Genomic DNA, 14,795 nt, shown 5'->3' on the forward strand with positions numbered 1-14,795 from the left:
TTCCCCTCTCCCACCTCCTTTTCCCAGTCTCCCCCAGTTTTGTTCAATAAAGACAGAGTCAATGTTGGAAGAAACGTTATCTTTATTTTGTACATCAATAAGAAGGGGGGCTAGGGAAGGGTAAGTGGAAGGAGGTGAGGGAGGAATGGGGTACGAGCCCCCGATGGGGAGGACTGGGCTGGCTCTGCGGGCTTCTGGGGGTGGAAGCTCTCCTGCAGCCCCCCAATTACTCCCTCTCCCCAGATGGCAGCCTGCGGCAAGTGCAGCCGGGCTGATGGCCGAGTGGTGTGATGTGCCAAGTGTGGGTACTCCGGGCACTCCAAGCCAGAACTTCTTTGCAAGCGGGGCACCCCTTAGAACTGTGTGTCCGTGGTGGGGGTCGGGACCCTTTAAGCACAGCCCTCGGCTAGCCTGAGACAGCATCTCCATGCTCTAAGTCCTCCTCTGATGCCCTGCCGGCACTGCTTCCGGCCATCCCTAAGCCCTGTTCAGAGTCCACTCAATGTGGACTTGCTAGTTCGAACTAGCAAAACGCTAATTCGAACTAGTTTTTAGTTCTAGACGTGTTAGTTCGAATTAGCTTAGTTCGAATTAACTAATTCGAACTAAGTTAGTTCGAACTAGTGCTGTAGTGTAGACGTACCCTAAGTTCTTTGGTGCAGAACTCTCACCTGGGGGGGGGGTACCTCACGGAATGGGCCAACAGCTCATGGTACCTGAGCAGCTGGCCTGAGCTGCTGCCTGAGGGGCTCATGTTCCCAGATACAGCGTAACCCCTCCCCCCCCCCAGCTGTGTGGTTGTACAGTGCTGAGCTCCTGGGGCTCCTGGAACTTGTTTGGGGCCCTTCGGTGCGACTGTAATGAAATAACGAGGGGGAATGGAGCACGCATGAAGCCCCTGACATGGAAGGCAGGGGGAGGAGATTCATAGAATCATAGAATACTAGGACTGGAAGGAACCTCGAGAGGTCATCGAGTCCAGCCCCCCGCCCTCATGGCAGGACCAAACACTGTCTAGACCATCCCTGATAGACATTTCTCTAACCTCCTCTTAAATATCTCCACAGATGGGGATTCCACAACCTCCCTGGGCAATTTATTCCAGTGTTTGACCACTTTTTCCTAATGTCCAACTTAAACCTCCCTTGCTGCAGTTTAAGCCCATTGCTTCTTGTTCTATCCTCAGAGGCCAAGATGAACAAGTTTTCTCCCTCCTCCTTATGACACCCTTTTAGATACCTATCATGTTCCCCCCTCAGTCTTCTCTTTTCTAAACTAAACAGACCCAATTCCATCAGCCTTCCCTCATAGGTCATGTTCTCTAGACCTTTAATCATTCTTGTTGCTCTTCTCTGCACCCTCTCCAATTTCTCCACATCTTTCTTGAAATGCGGTGACCAGAACTGGACACAATACTCCAGCTGAGGCCTAACCAGCGCAGAGTAGAGTGGAAGAATGACTTCTCGTGTCTTGCTCACAACACACAGAAGAGGGAGCTTGGAGAACCAGACAGACCTTCCCAAGAGATGACAGGGGTTGTGGGCAGGACAGTAAATAAGGGACAATGGAATCGGTGCCAGCTCCGTGGGTGCTCTTCAAGGGGGCCGTTTCAGAAGAGTGGGCGGGACTCCTGTCTGGGGAAGGGAGGGGCAGAGGAGTAATTTATGGAATCCAAGTACTTTCCCCTGAGTCCCTATAGGCAGGGGAATGGGAAGAAAAGCAAGCTGCATCCTGGTGCACACGGCTACTCCCTCCGCCCTGCTCTCCCAAAACAGTGCCCTTGATGCTCTGGGGCTGGAATACCCAGGGAAAAAACCATAGTGAGTGCTCAACACCCACTGGCAGGCTCCTCAGAGTGACATCTCAGGGGTTTCCCTAAACCCCCCATGAGAGTGTATACCCCCCCCCGAATTTCTGCAACATCCCCTCAGTTGTGAACTATGGTGCCGTACAGCCCACCTTCACCCTCACAGTCTCATCCCTCATTGGCCCTGACACCACCCCCCCTTGTACATTTGACCCCCCCCCCCCCAATTTCAATTCCTGGGGAGGCTATTGATCTCCTGCCTGCCAGATCAGCTGTCCAGTGGCAAGCCAGAGGCACTTGGAGGGGCGGGACAGGAAGAGGTGGAGCCTTTAGTGGCAGGGGTGGAGTAGGGGTCTGGCTCTCCTGGGAAAATAAAAACTCAGCATCTCCAGACAAGGGTAGGGGCGAGACTCAGGTGACAGCCGGGGGTGGAAAACGGAGCCTGGCATGAGGCCGGGCAGATGGAGTCTTGCAGGAAGCGGGAGAGCAGTGTGGGAGGATGGCTCAGAGAGCTTGCTGGAGGGATGGAGGTGCACACAGAACTGCTGGTGTGAGCAGGGCATTCAGACTGAGAGCCAAGGCACGTGCGATACACCAGTCCTATATCAGGGGGGCTGGTTTTGCCCTGGGACCCTGCACATGCCTGGTAGTATAGTGTCCAGCACAAATGAAATGTTGAGGATTCAGATCTTCCTTCTGCTAGCTTGACACCACTGGCCTCCGTGGAGATACCCCAGGTTTACACCAGCATCAGTGAAATCAGAGTCTGGCTCCAGAGTTTCAGTATCTCTGGGCTTCAGCTCCCCGGCCGTAAGAGGGACACTGGACTAAAAATCAGCTCCACAACCACAAAGAGCTAAAGCTGCACTTTTGGGCGGATGCTCATTTCCCACTGTGGAAAAGTGCCTTTGGCCCATGAGTGGAATCCACACAACCGTCAATGGGTGCTGGCTCTCGGGGGGAGGACAGTGTGTATGCTGAAACCAGTGTGTCCCTGGTTTACTTCAAACACTCCTCACCCAGAGTCCTGGCCAGAGCAAATATTGTAATTCAGTATCCAACGTGTGTGCAACACCCCTGCCCACTGCTGGGTGGGATCAGAATTGCCACAATTTTTAAACAAACAATAAACTTAAACTTTTGTGGGCACAGCCCACTTCTTCAGATGTCTGGAGTTTCTTCAGATGTGACTCCAGACATCTGAAGAAGTGGGCTGTGCCCATGAAAGCTCATGATACCATCTCCATGTTTTGTTGGTCTGTAAAGGGCTACTAGACCATTTGTTGTTTTTTAAGTTTATCCTGTACAGACTAACTTGGCTACCCCTCTGACACAACTATTGTAAGCACTAATTTGAATTATAATAGTAGCTGACAGGACTCAGTTGAGGTCTTGGCACCATTGTGCTGGGCACTGCATGTATAGCAAGAGAAAGCTGGTGCCCTAAAGAGCTCATGGTCTAAGCAACTTGAGGTAAGCCATGGGGGACAGCGTGATTGCGCAGATGGTGTCACAGAGAGGGCTTTGGTTTCTTCCACCATGGAACTCTGTTCCGGGCACAAGGATTGTTAGGAAGAGATGGGATCCACCTAACCAAGAGAGGAAAGAGCATCTTTGCAGGCAGGCTTGCAAACCTAGCGAGGAGAGCTTTAAGCTAGGTTTGTTGGGGGGTGGTGACCAAAACCCTGAGAGGAGTGGGGAAGTCAGATATTGGGAAGAAATGCAAAGAGGAACGAGCAACAAAGGAGGACCCCTGATTCGAATGGAAAGGGTAGGGCGATCATCCGGTTATCCGAGGTGTTTGTACACCAATGCGAGAAGTCTAGGTAACAAACAGGAAGAATTGGAGGCCCTGGTCCAGTTCAAGAACTACGATTTGATTGGGATAACAGAGACTTGGTGGGATGACTCACATGACTGGAGCACTGTCATGGAAGGGCATAAACTGTTCAGTAAGAACAGGCAGGGGAGAAAAGGAGGTGGAGTTGCATTGCATGTAAGAGAGCAATATGAGTGTTCAGAACTTCCGTATATAGCAAGAGCCTCCGCCGCCTTCCAAAAATACCCCGAGAAAAGCCTATTGAGAGTCTATGGGTCAAGTTTAGAGGTGTAAGCAACAGCCGAGATGTTGTGCTTGGTGTCTGCTACAGGGCACTGGATCAGATGGATGAAGCAGTGATCATGAGATGGTAGATTTCAGGATCCTGACCAAAGAAAGAAAAGAGAGTAGTAAAATACACACTTTGGACTTTAGAAAAGCAGACTTGGACTCCCTCAGGGTACGTCTACACTACAGCGCTAGTTCGAACTAACTTAGTTCGAATTAGTTAATTCGAACTAAGCTAGTTCGAACTAACGCATCTAGAACTAAAAACTAGTTCGAACTAGCGTTTTGCTAGTTCGAACTAGTAAGTCCACATTGAGTGGACTCTGAACAGGGCTTAAGGATGGCCGGAAGCAGTGCCGGCAGGGCATAAAAGGAGGACTTAGAGCATGGAGATGCTGTCTCAGGCTAGCCGAGGGCTGCGCTTAAAGGGTCCCGACCCCCACCCCGGACACACAGTTCTAAGGGGTGCCCCGCTTGCAAAGAAGTTCTGGCTTGGAGTGCCCTGAGTGCCCACACTGGGCACATCACACCACTCGGCCATCAGCCCGGCTGCACTTGCCGCAGGCTGCCATCTGGGGAGAGGGGGCAATTGGGGGGCTGCAGGAGAGCTTCCACCCCCAGAAGCCCGCAGAGCCAGCCCAGTCCTCCCCATCGGGGGCTCGTACCCCATTCCTCCCTCACCTCCTTCCACTTACCCTTCCCTAGCCCCCCTTCTTATTGATGTACAAAATAAAGATAACGTTTCTTCCAACATTGACTCTGTCTTTATTGAACAAAACTGGGGGAGACTGGGAAAAGGAGGTGGGAGAGGGGAAGAGAAAGGCTGGGAGAGGGGAGGGCAACTAACATGATCAGGGGTTGGGAACAGGTCCCAGATGAAGAAAGGCTACAGAGACTGGGACTGTTCAGCTTAGAAAAGAGGAGACGGAGGGGGGACAGGATAGAGGTCTCTAAAAGCAGGGGTTGGGTGGAGAGGGTGCATTCATAAAAGTTCTTCCTGAGTTCCCATAAAGAAGGACTAGAGGACACCAAAGGAAAGGAATGGGTATCAGGCTTGAAACTAGTAAGAGAAAGTTGTTGTTGTTCCCAAAGCAAATAGTTAACCTGTGGAACTCCTTGCTGCAGGAGGCTGTGAAGGCTACAACTAGAACAGAGTTTAAAGGGAAGTGAGATAAAGTCATGGAGGTTGGGGCCATGGAGTCCTATTAGCCAGAGGGTAGGAGTGGTGTCCCTGCCCAAAGTTTGTGGAAGGCTGGAGAGGGATGGCACGAGACAAATGGCTTGGTCATTGTCTTCGGTCCATCCCCTCCAGGGTCCCTAGGGTTGGCCGCTGTTGGCAGACAGGCTACTGGGCTAGATGGACCTTTGGTCTGACCCAGGACGGCCATTGTAAGCTCAGGGCTCAGTGTCGGGGGTCTCAGTGGACCCCCTTGATTTTCATGCACACCTGGTCCTGGGTGGCCAGGCTGGCAGCTCTCCTGCCCTAGACGGCCACTTTCCTGTGCCTAGTGCGGAGATCGTGGACGAGGTCCACGATGTCCGCACTAGCCCAGGAAGGTGCCCGCCTCTTGCAGTCCAGGGCAAGCTCCCGGGAGCCGCCAGCCTGGTCCCGGCAAGAGGGGGTGGGCTGGGGGGCATCAGGTGGGTGGCTCTGTGCCGTGCCAGGTGCAGGGTCTGCTAGCTGGGTGCTGGCAGGCTTGCACCTGGCACGGGCACCGTAGCCAGCCCGTGCCCCTTTAAGGAGTCCGGGGCCGGGAGGGGGGCATAGAGTTTCCCTGGTGTTGGCCAGAGTGGCCACCAGGGAAACCTGGGGAGGGCTAGCCTCCCACTAGTTCGAACTAAAGGGCTACACAGCCCTTAGTTCGAACTAGCTAGTTCGAACTAGGCGTTAGTCCTCGTAAAATGAGGTTTTCCTAGTTCGAACTAAGCGCTCCGCTAGTTCGATTCAAATTCGAACTAGCGGAGCGCTAGTGTAGCACCTATTAAAGTTAGTTCGAACTAACGTCCGTTAGTTCGAACTAACTTTGTAGTGTAGACATACCCTCAGAGACCTAATGGGCAGAATCCCCTGGGATGCTAACATGAAGAAGAAAGGAGCCCAGGAGAGCTGGCAGTATTTTAAAGAAGCCTTATTGAAGGCACAGAAAGAAACCATTCTAATGCATAGCAAGAGAAGCAAATATGATAGGAGATTGGATTGGCTTACAGGGGAAATCCTTGGTGAACTTAAGCACAAAAAGGGAGCTTACAAAAAGTGTAATCTTGGACCGATGACTAGGAAGGGGTATAAATGTATAGCTCAACAATGCAGGGGAGTTATCAGGAAGGCAAAAGTGAAACTGGAATTGTGACTCGCAAGGGATTTGAAGGATAACAAGAAAGGATTCTACAGGCATGTTAGCAAGAAAAGGTGATCAAAGAGTGTGTGGGGCCCCTACTGAATGAGAGTAGTAACTTGGGGTACGTCTAAACTACATGGCTCCGTCGACGGAGCCATGTAGATTTGTTTTTTTGTCAAAGGCAAATGAAGCCGCGATTTAAACGATCGCGGCTTCATTTACATTTACATGGCTGCCGCGCTGAGCCGACAAACAGCTGATCAGCTGTTTGTCGGCTCAGCGCGGCAGCCATGTAAATTTAAATGAAGCCGTGATCATTTAAATGGCAGCTTAATTTTGCCTTTGCCTATCTGTCTAATCTACATGGGTCCATTGATGGAGCCATGTAGTCTAGACACAGCCTTAGTGACAGATGATGTGGGGAAAGCTGAAGTACTCAATGCTTTCTTTGACTCTGTCTTCACAGACAAGGTCAGCTCCCTTACTAATGTTCTAAGTGATGCAATATGGGACAAAGGTAGACAGCCCTTGGTGGGGAAAGAACCAGTTAAGAACTATTTAAAAAGCTAAACTTACATAAATCCATGGGTCCGGACTTAAGACATCTGGGTATGTCTACACTACCCTCCTAATTCGAACTAGGAGGGTAATGTAGGCATACCGCACTTGCAAATGAAGCCCGGGATTTGAATTTCCCGGGCTTCATTTGCATGAAGCCGGCCGGCGCCATTTTTAAATGCCGGCAGTTCGAACCCCATGCCACGCGGCTACACGCGGCACGGAGTAGCTAGTTCGGATTAGGCTTCCTAATCCGAACTAGCTGTACTCCTCGTGTAGCCGCGCAGCATGGGGTTCGATCTGCTGGCATTTAAAAATGGCGCCGACCGGCTTCATGCAAATGGCATATTAGGTTGCATTAAGAGGAGCATTGCTAGCAGATCCAGACATGTGATTATTCCTCTTTATTTGGCTGTGGTGAGGCCCCATGTGGAGTATTGTATCCAATTCTGGGCCCCCTAGTACAGGAAGGAAGTGGATGCGTTGGAGAGGGTCCAGCAGAGGACTAACAAAATGATGAGGGGGCTGGAACATATGACCTATGAGGAGAGGCTGAGAGAGTTGGGTCTATTTAGTCTGCAGAAGAGAAGAGTGAGGGGGGATTTGCTAGCAGCCTTCAACTTCCTTAAGGGAGGTTCCAAACAGGCTAGAGAAAGGCTGTTCACGGTAGTGATGGATGGCAGAACAAGGAACAAAGGTCTCAAATTGCAGTAGGAGAGGTCCAGGTTGGATATTAAAGAAAACTATTTCACTAGGAGGGAGAGCGTTGAAGCACAGGAATGGGCTACCTAGAGAAGTAGTGGAGACTCCATTCCTAGAGGAGTTTAAGACTCGGCTTGACAAAGCCCTGGCTGGGTTGATTTAATTGGGATTGGTCCTGCCTTGGGCAAGCGGCTAGACCTAATGACCTCCTTAGGTCTCTTCCAGCTCTGTGGTTCTATGACAACATTCTACTTATCCCCATTTTACGGAAGAGGATCTGAGGCGGAGGGAAAGGAGTTGATTGCTCACATATGAAGTCAGTGGCAGGGCTGGGAACTGAACTCAGATTTCTGAAGCAGCTTTATCACAGGAGCAGCTTGTCTCACAAGGGCCAAAAGCCTCTAATATTAGCCTCTAATGGAGATTCTCTTTCAGCTCATAAAGTAGAGGCACCTGCTTTTGGACCAGGACAATCTGAGTTCCACTCTCTACTGCTTTGATGAAGTAAAGCAGCCACTGTATGCCAGGTGTAGTCCTACATGGCAGAGGGGTTTGTTAAATATTTCACAATTTTAGGATGCTATTTTCTCCCCAGCTTGAGGACACGTCAAATAACTGTTGCTTTCACTGCCATAATGAGCTACATGCCAGAGTTGCTGAGTTCTCTGTCACCTCCAGGGCTGTGCGGTCATTGCTGGCTTGCTACACTACCTCTTCCTGGCCTGCTTCACCTGGATGTTCCTGGAGGGGCTGCACCTCTTCCTCACTGTCAGGAACCTGAAGGTGGTGAATTACACCAGTGCCAGCCGGTTCAAGAAGAGATACATGTACCCGTTCGGCTACGGATTCCCAGCTCTGATCGTGGCTATTTCTGCTGCAGTGAATTCTGAAGGCTATAGAACTTCCCAGCCGTAAGTGCAATATCCATCCCCGGGGGAAAGCAGGTATCTCTCAACTTATCTGATGAATTGCAGAGAGCAAATGTATTCTGTGATACCTGCCTCTTCAGATGTTTTACACAACACCCAGTCAACCTGTGGAACTCCTTGCAGGGGACTTTGTGAAGGGCCAGAATTTAACAAGGCTAAAAAACCCCACAGATAAATTCATGGAGGGAATGTCCATCAATGGCCATTAGCCAAGATGGGTAGGGATGATGTACCCAGCCTGTATTCATTGGAAGCTACGAATGGGATGGATCACTTGAGGATTCCCTGTTCTGTTCCTTCCCCCTGCGGCATCTGGCATTGGCCACTGTCCAGACAGGATACTGGGCTAGATGGTACGACCCAGTGTGGTCGTTCTTATGTTCTTACAAAACTAGTTTCTTTAAGCTAGGTTTATGAGACTGACATAAAGGGAAGCAGGCAGAGTTCACCCTGCCCAAGAAAAGAGATGCCAGACTTGCAGGGAAGACAAAACGTATTTGTGTACATACGAATGTATTCTGCTTTCACATGTCCAGTGACTGGTGTGCAGGCCATAAGGTTGTTGAGAAAGCGCAATTGTTATCCCCAGACTCTAAAAATCCCCACTCCTGACTCAAACCAAGATTCGCAAGGCAAGTGACATGGCCAACAGTGCGTGAGAAACAGAGCTTAGGTCCTTAACTCCTTCTCTGCTCCTCTACCCAAGGACTGCCCTTCCCAGGAGGGAACTGAAGGGTCAGTGAAGCCCTGGGCATGTCATACAGGTTGGACCTCCCTGGTCTGGCACCCTCTCGACCTGACTGGGACGTCATTTCTGCTCCCATTCTGCTGGCCCCACCCCTGCCCTGCTGCTCCACCAGGCATCAAAACTCTCCTGGGTGGCCCAACTTGGCCACACGCAAATCTTCCTGCTCCCCCCCAGTCCAGCTGAGCCATGCCCCCTCACCTCCTCCACAGACTATCTCAGCCACACGCTGGGCTTCCTGCCCTTCCCCGCTTCCCCTCGCCCGCAGCTCCCAACCCCACTGGCAGCCCAGCTCAGCCACCGTCTGGGCTTCCCAACTCCCGTCCCCTGCCCCAGACAGTCCAGTTGGGTTTCATGCGAGGCTCCCAGCTCCCCCTCCCAATGGCTCCCAGCTCCCCCAGAATCCCCAACTGGGTTATACAACAGGCTCCTGCCTCCCTCCCACTCTCCACAGTGCGCTGGACTCCTGGCCCTTCACCTCCTGCAGTGCACCAGGACTCTCTGATCCTGGAACATCCGTGGTTCTTCCACACCATGGATGTTGCTGGCCCAGAGAGTTCCAGTTCAAAAAGGTGCAACCAGTATTTCATTTTCCCTCTCCCAGGCCCCAGTTCCAAAAGGCACCTGTGTCAGGGCTCTTCTGAATTAAGACCTTAGTTTTATTGTTCCCATTTCTCCGAGTTAGCAACTCTGGTAACCCCAAGAGGAGAATTCACTTCCTTTTATTGCCAGGAGTAATCTGTTACCTTTTTGTCACCTTACCTTTTAGTTGCTGGCTTAAAACAGATAATGGCTTTCTGTGGAGTTTTCTTGGACCGGTCTGCCTTATTATTTTGGTGAGTCATTATTTTTCATTTCTGTGGGGAGCCAGAATAATGTCCAGAGTTGTTTTATCAGGACTAACAAAAGGTCTGGAAGGGACATAATACCCCGTTCTTCAGTGTTTTAACCAATCTGTATCTATCAAAGGCCAAAAGGAGACCTTATAAGGGACTGATTTTATCACTTCCTCTGGGCATCTGGTATTGATACAGAGGTAAGATACTGGACCGGATGGACCTGGGGTCTGATCCACTCGACTTGTGTTGTTTCCACAGATGAATTGTACATTTTTTATCACAACCCTCTGGATCCTGAGAGACAAAATCTGCTCCCTCAATTCGGACGTGTCTACCGTCAAAAACACAAGGTAGGAAAGCACTAACCCTGTCAAGAGGTCCAGTTAGCTTTCTGTGGGGAGATGGGTCTTCTGTCAAGTAAACTAAGGAAATACCTAAAAAAACAATGAATAGTCTTTCAGCATCTAGAGACTAGCAATGGTATCATGAGCTTTCGTGGGCACAACCCACTTCCTCAGAGAAAGAAAGGTCACGATACCATCTACATGTTTTGTTAGTCTCTAAGATGCTGCAAGATTATTCATTGGTTTTGAAGTTCTTCCAGTTACAGACTAACACAGCTCCCCCTCTGAAACTAAGGACATGCCAGTGTGATAGAGACTTGGTATCAGAAGGTCATTGGAGAAGACTGAATACCTGGTTCTGCAAAGTGCTGAGAATCTGCACTGCCTATTTCCTTGTCTGGAAGATGAGGGTGCGGAACACCTCCTTGGGAAGTGCTGAGCACCCACTGAGCTCCAATCCTGTGTTGTAGCTTTCATATAGCACTTTTCCCCTGCACATCAGAGTGTTTCACAGTCTTAGTGCACTGACCCACCTACACCCCTGTTAGATATTGTACCCTTTGTACAACTGAGACACGGAGAGGTGAAGAGACATGCCAAAGGTCATGCACAAAGTCTGTGACAGAGCACAAGATTGCTCCCTCGGTCACCCAGGGTATTTCTAGACTACAGAGTTTTGTGGATGTGTTTCTGATAAAACCTGAGTCACGTCCACACTGCAAGTGTGTTCTTTTCGAACAGAGGGGTTTTCCCAGCTTTGCTATTCCTCAGTCTATGAGGAAAAAAACCTTTTTGAGAAAGAGCTCTTTTGCAAAAAGGCGTGTGTGGATGCGGAAGAGGGAGTTCTTTCGGAAGAAGAGGAAAGAGGAAAAAGCACAGGTACCGTGATGGCCATTATGCCCATAGTAATCGCAGCTTACATGAGAGAGAGCTTACATTCGGTCTGGACACTCTCTTTCAAAAAAGCACACTTTTGCAGTGTGGATGGTCACTTTCAGAAGAAGTTGTTTTGGAATAACCCTGATTCCTCATACAACAAGGTTTACCGGTTATTTCGGAAGAAAGGTTTTCTTCTGAAATAACCGCGTCTAAATAGCATTATTTCGAAATACAGTATTTCAAAATAGCGCCCATCCACAAATATGCAAACGAAGCACAGGATATTTAAATCTGAGCTTCATTTATCATTTTAAATGTCTGCATTTGCATCCTTCTCTCGAAAGAGGGTACAAGTGTAGACGTACCCAAGGAGAGCTTTAAGGCCTGAGACAGGTTTTTGCTTGTCTCTGGCAGACTCCTGAAGTATTTTAACATCTGGATCTCAGGTTAGATGTGTTCTATGTGTTGGTGGTTTTTAAGCACCTGTGTGCCTAGTTTTTAAACCATATTTCAGATGCTTACCTTTATGATGTTAGGATGTTTTTATTGAATAGGTTAATATATCAACTAGGCTAACCTGTCTGACACATGTTATTTGGATGAGTGCCTGTCGTTAGGCATTTGCCCATGTCCCTCTTTAAAAATATTTTAAACTGGTACAAATGGCCTTTTTGCTGTTACCAATCAGCAGTTTGTAACACTTGTGATTGTTACAAAACATAAACGAAACCTGATGTCATTTTCAACTTACGATTTATGGTTTACTAGTCTGTGTTAACGTGTTGCACACCTACTTCTACATCACCTGGAAGGTCTTGCTTAAGTAGTTAGCATAATTGCTATTTTTCTAGGTGTCAGCCTCCAGATTTTTTGCACTTTTGCTACTTTTTCCTTAGGCACTTGCCCTTTATCCTTATTCTGTAACAATTCATATTCCATGAGTATGTGCTTACTGCCTGGACTACAAAGGGATGCGAGAGGAAATAGAGGAAGATTGACTTGGTCAGTGTTACACTGGTGATCAGTGACAGAGCAGGGCGCAGGGTTGAGCCAGGTGTTACAATGCTGGGTGCTATCCAGTATCTATCAATGATTTGAGGTCAGATTTGTAACTCTGCTGCAACCAGTGAAGTGAGACAAAGGCTGGATCTGCCTGGTATGGCTCTGCACCAAGCTGGCTTTAGAGTCGGGGCCCATCAGTCTGCACTGCACTCTCCCATGCTACAGTATCAGGTACACAACAAACCTTTAGATAGCTCAGCTGTTCTAGTCCATATCATGAGTCTGTGTAAGAACGAGGGAACCAAATCTTTAAAGGCAAGCCATGGCTTCTCTCAAACGTAGCGTTCGCCTTGCAGGGCTGTTATTGTGGTGGTTTCCAATCAGTTTGTAAAGGAGATGAAGGATGGTTCAGTGGTTTAGGCTGCTGGTCTGGGATTTGGGGGAGACCTGCGTTTAACTCCTTGCCCTAGCACAGACTTCCTGTGTGACCTTGGCCAAGTTACGGTGGCTACATCTACACTGCAGGCTTTTTGCGCAAGAAGCGTCTTGTGGAAGAAATTTTCCACAAAAAACTGCCTGCCCAAGAGCGTGTCCACACTCCAAAAGCACAGTGGAAAAGCGATGTGCTTTTGTGCAAGAGAGTGTCCCGAGTGCATGGAGGCTTTGCTGTAAGAAAACCTTGATTGCTGTTGAAGCAAAAAAAAACGCTCCTCTCTGTTTAGGCAGCTAACAAACAGCTTTATTAATTAATAAAGCACAGCATGAGCCAAACGTGGCCCCAGCAGAGCCAGGCCCAGTAAGGCTGGCTAATACAATCAATCCTAGTATCTTTATACCCTTAGCCAAACAGTCTGATGGCAGGGCATCCAATTACAGAAATCCTCAATTAAACTTGGAAAAACAAAGCCTTATCAACAAGATGGCGGGACAGGTATGAGGGCGTACATCTCCTGTCCCAACCAACCCAATTAACACATATCAATAGCCCATCCTGTAGGCCTCTTCTCACAGGGTGACAGAAAGTTCACTCTGGTCTACGTGCTTGAGAGAAAAGCTGAAATGGTTTCTGTTATACAAGATGGCTTCTAGCTAAATATGAAAATGGTTTCTACAGCTTCTACATTGCCATTCACAGAATGGCCACCAGGGCACCCGTGCTTGTTTCGATAGGCTGCTTTTTACGCAATAACCGTTTCCTGTCCACACACACTTTTTTGTGCAAGAACACCTGCACAAAAACATGTTATTCCTCATTGAAAGAGGAATACCTACACCGCAAAAAAACCAAAACAAAACAAAAAAACCCACCCCTGTTCTGTCAATTTACTGTCAATTTTCTTGCGCAAAACGCACTTGAGGTGTGGACACTCCACAAGTTTTTGTGCAAAAATTCTGCAGCGTAGACAGCTGTAGTATCTCCATGCTCTGATTCTCCAGCTGGAAAATGGGGAGAATATCACTTTCTTACCATCAGTGCAAGAAGGTTGCTGCCACACCCTCTAGCATGAAAGGAGGTTTCTGTCCGACGCAGGGTTACAATTTGGTTCAGTGACTCTCAATACCTACACTCTGCAAATAGTTCAAGCATGCCAGTCTGTCCTATGCAAATAGTTGCAGCACCCTACTCTGTCCGGCCTCACCGAGTGGGTGTGAGAGTAAATACACTAAAGAGCCTGGTATCAGAAATAAAACCCTGATTTGTACAGTTGTTCTGCAAACAGGTCCCATCAAGAAGCATTTCCCACCAGTGTCTATCGGAGACTTTTTGAATAGTGGCTACCTGGAGGGCATTCGCTACTTCAAGCCTGCCCACCCCTTTGCACAGGGTTGTAATGGGATCTCTTCATCTGCTTGAATCCAGGTTGCTGACATTTAAAGCAGTTGCCCAGCTTTTCATCCTGGGCTGCACTTGGAGTTTTGGGCTCCTACCTGGCAAGGTCATGGCGTATTTATTCACCATTGTCAACAGCCTGCAGGGAGCCTTCATTTTCCTGGTGCACTGTCTCCTCAATCGCCAGGTAAAGCCCATGTCCTGTCGCCTGTTCAGCTCAGCAGCTCCATTACTGCTCAGTTAATCTTTAGCTGAGCAAGGTGCCACTGGAGGGGACAGGATGCCATGCCAAGTGGCATGGGTTCCATCCACATTAAAGACCTGAGGCAGGTTAGCTGTACCATGTAGTTTGGTGGTAGCTGCATCAATTTGCATTTGCTAGTTTGGACTTTGCAACCTGATGAACAGAATTTGGCTCATTGCAACGAGGGGCTGAGAGCGTCTCATCCCACTTCCCATGTGGGGTTTTGGGGTGGGGAAGTTGGTCACAAGAATTCCAGTCCTTTGGCTCTGTTGGGACATAGAATGGAGGGGTGTTAAACTGTGCACGCGTCTCATGGGTCGTTGGTTACATGAGCCAATGGGCGTGCTCCTTATTTTTCTAGGTGAGAGCAGAGTACAAGAGATGGATTCAAAGGATTGAAAAACCCAGCACCAGAACTACGACATTTGAGATCTCGATGTCAGCTGCCCCCCTTAACACTGGAATTGTG

At 49.0% G+C, this 14,795-nt stretch overlaps 1 protein-coding gene across 2 annotated transcripts in view; it reads left to right on the plus strand.

Annotated features, from left to right (window-relative positions):
- The window catches only part of LOC102462532 (adhesion G protein-coupled receptor E3-like), a 61,959-nt gene that overhangs the window by 45,132 nt on the left and 2,032 nt on the right, over nucleotides 1-14,795 (plus strand). For both annotated transcript variants that reach the window (XM_075902275.2, XM_075902276.2), the window contains 5 exons: nucleotides 8,192-8,424; nucleotides 9,957-10,023; nucleotides 10,285-10,376; nucleotides 14,113-14,269; nucleotides 14,688-14,795. In XM_075902275.2, coding sequence (XP_075758390.2) covers nucleotides 8,192-8,424; nucleotides 9,957-10,023; nucleotides 10,285-10,376; nucleotides 14,113-14,269; nucleotides 14,688-14,795 — 657 coding nt within the window. The remainder of the gene's footprint in view (nucleotides 1-8,191; nucleotides 8,425-9,956; nucleotides 10,024-10,284; nucleotides 10,377-14,112; nucleotides 14,270-14,687) is intronic.

This window comes from Pelodiscus sinensis, chromosome 31, assembly GCF_052426305.1.
Source record: "Pelodiscus sinensis isolate ZL-2025 chromosome 31, ASM5242630v1, whole genome shotgun sequence".
NCBI lineage: Eukaryota > Metazoa > Chordata > Testudines > Trionychidae > Pelodiscus > Pelodiscus sinensis.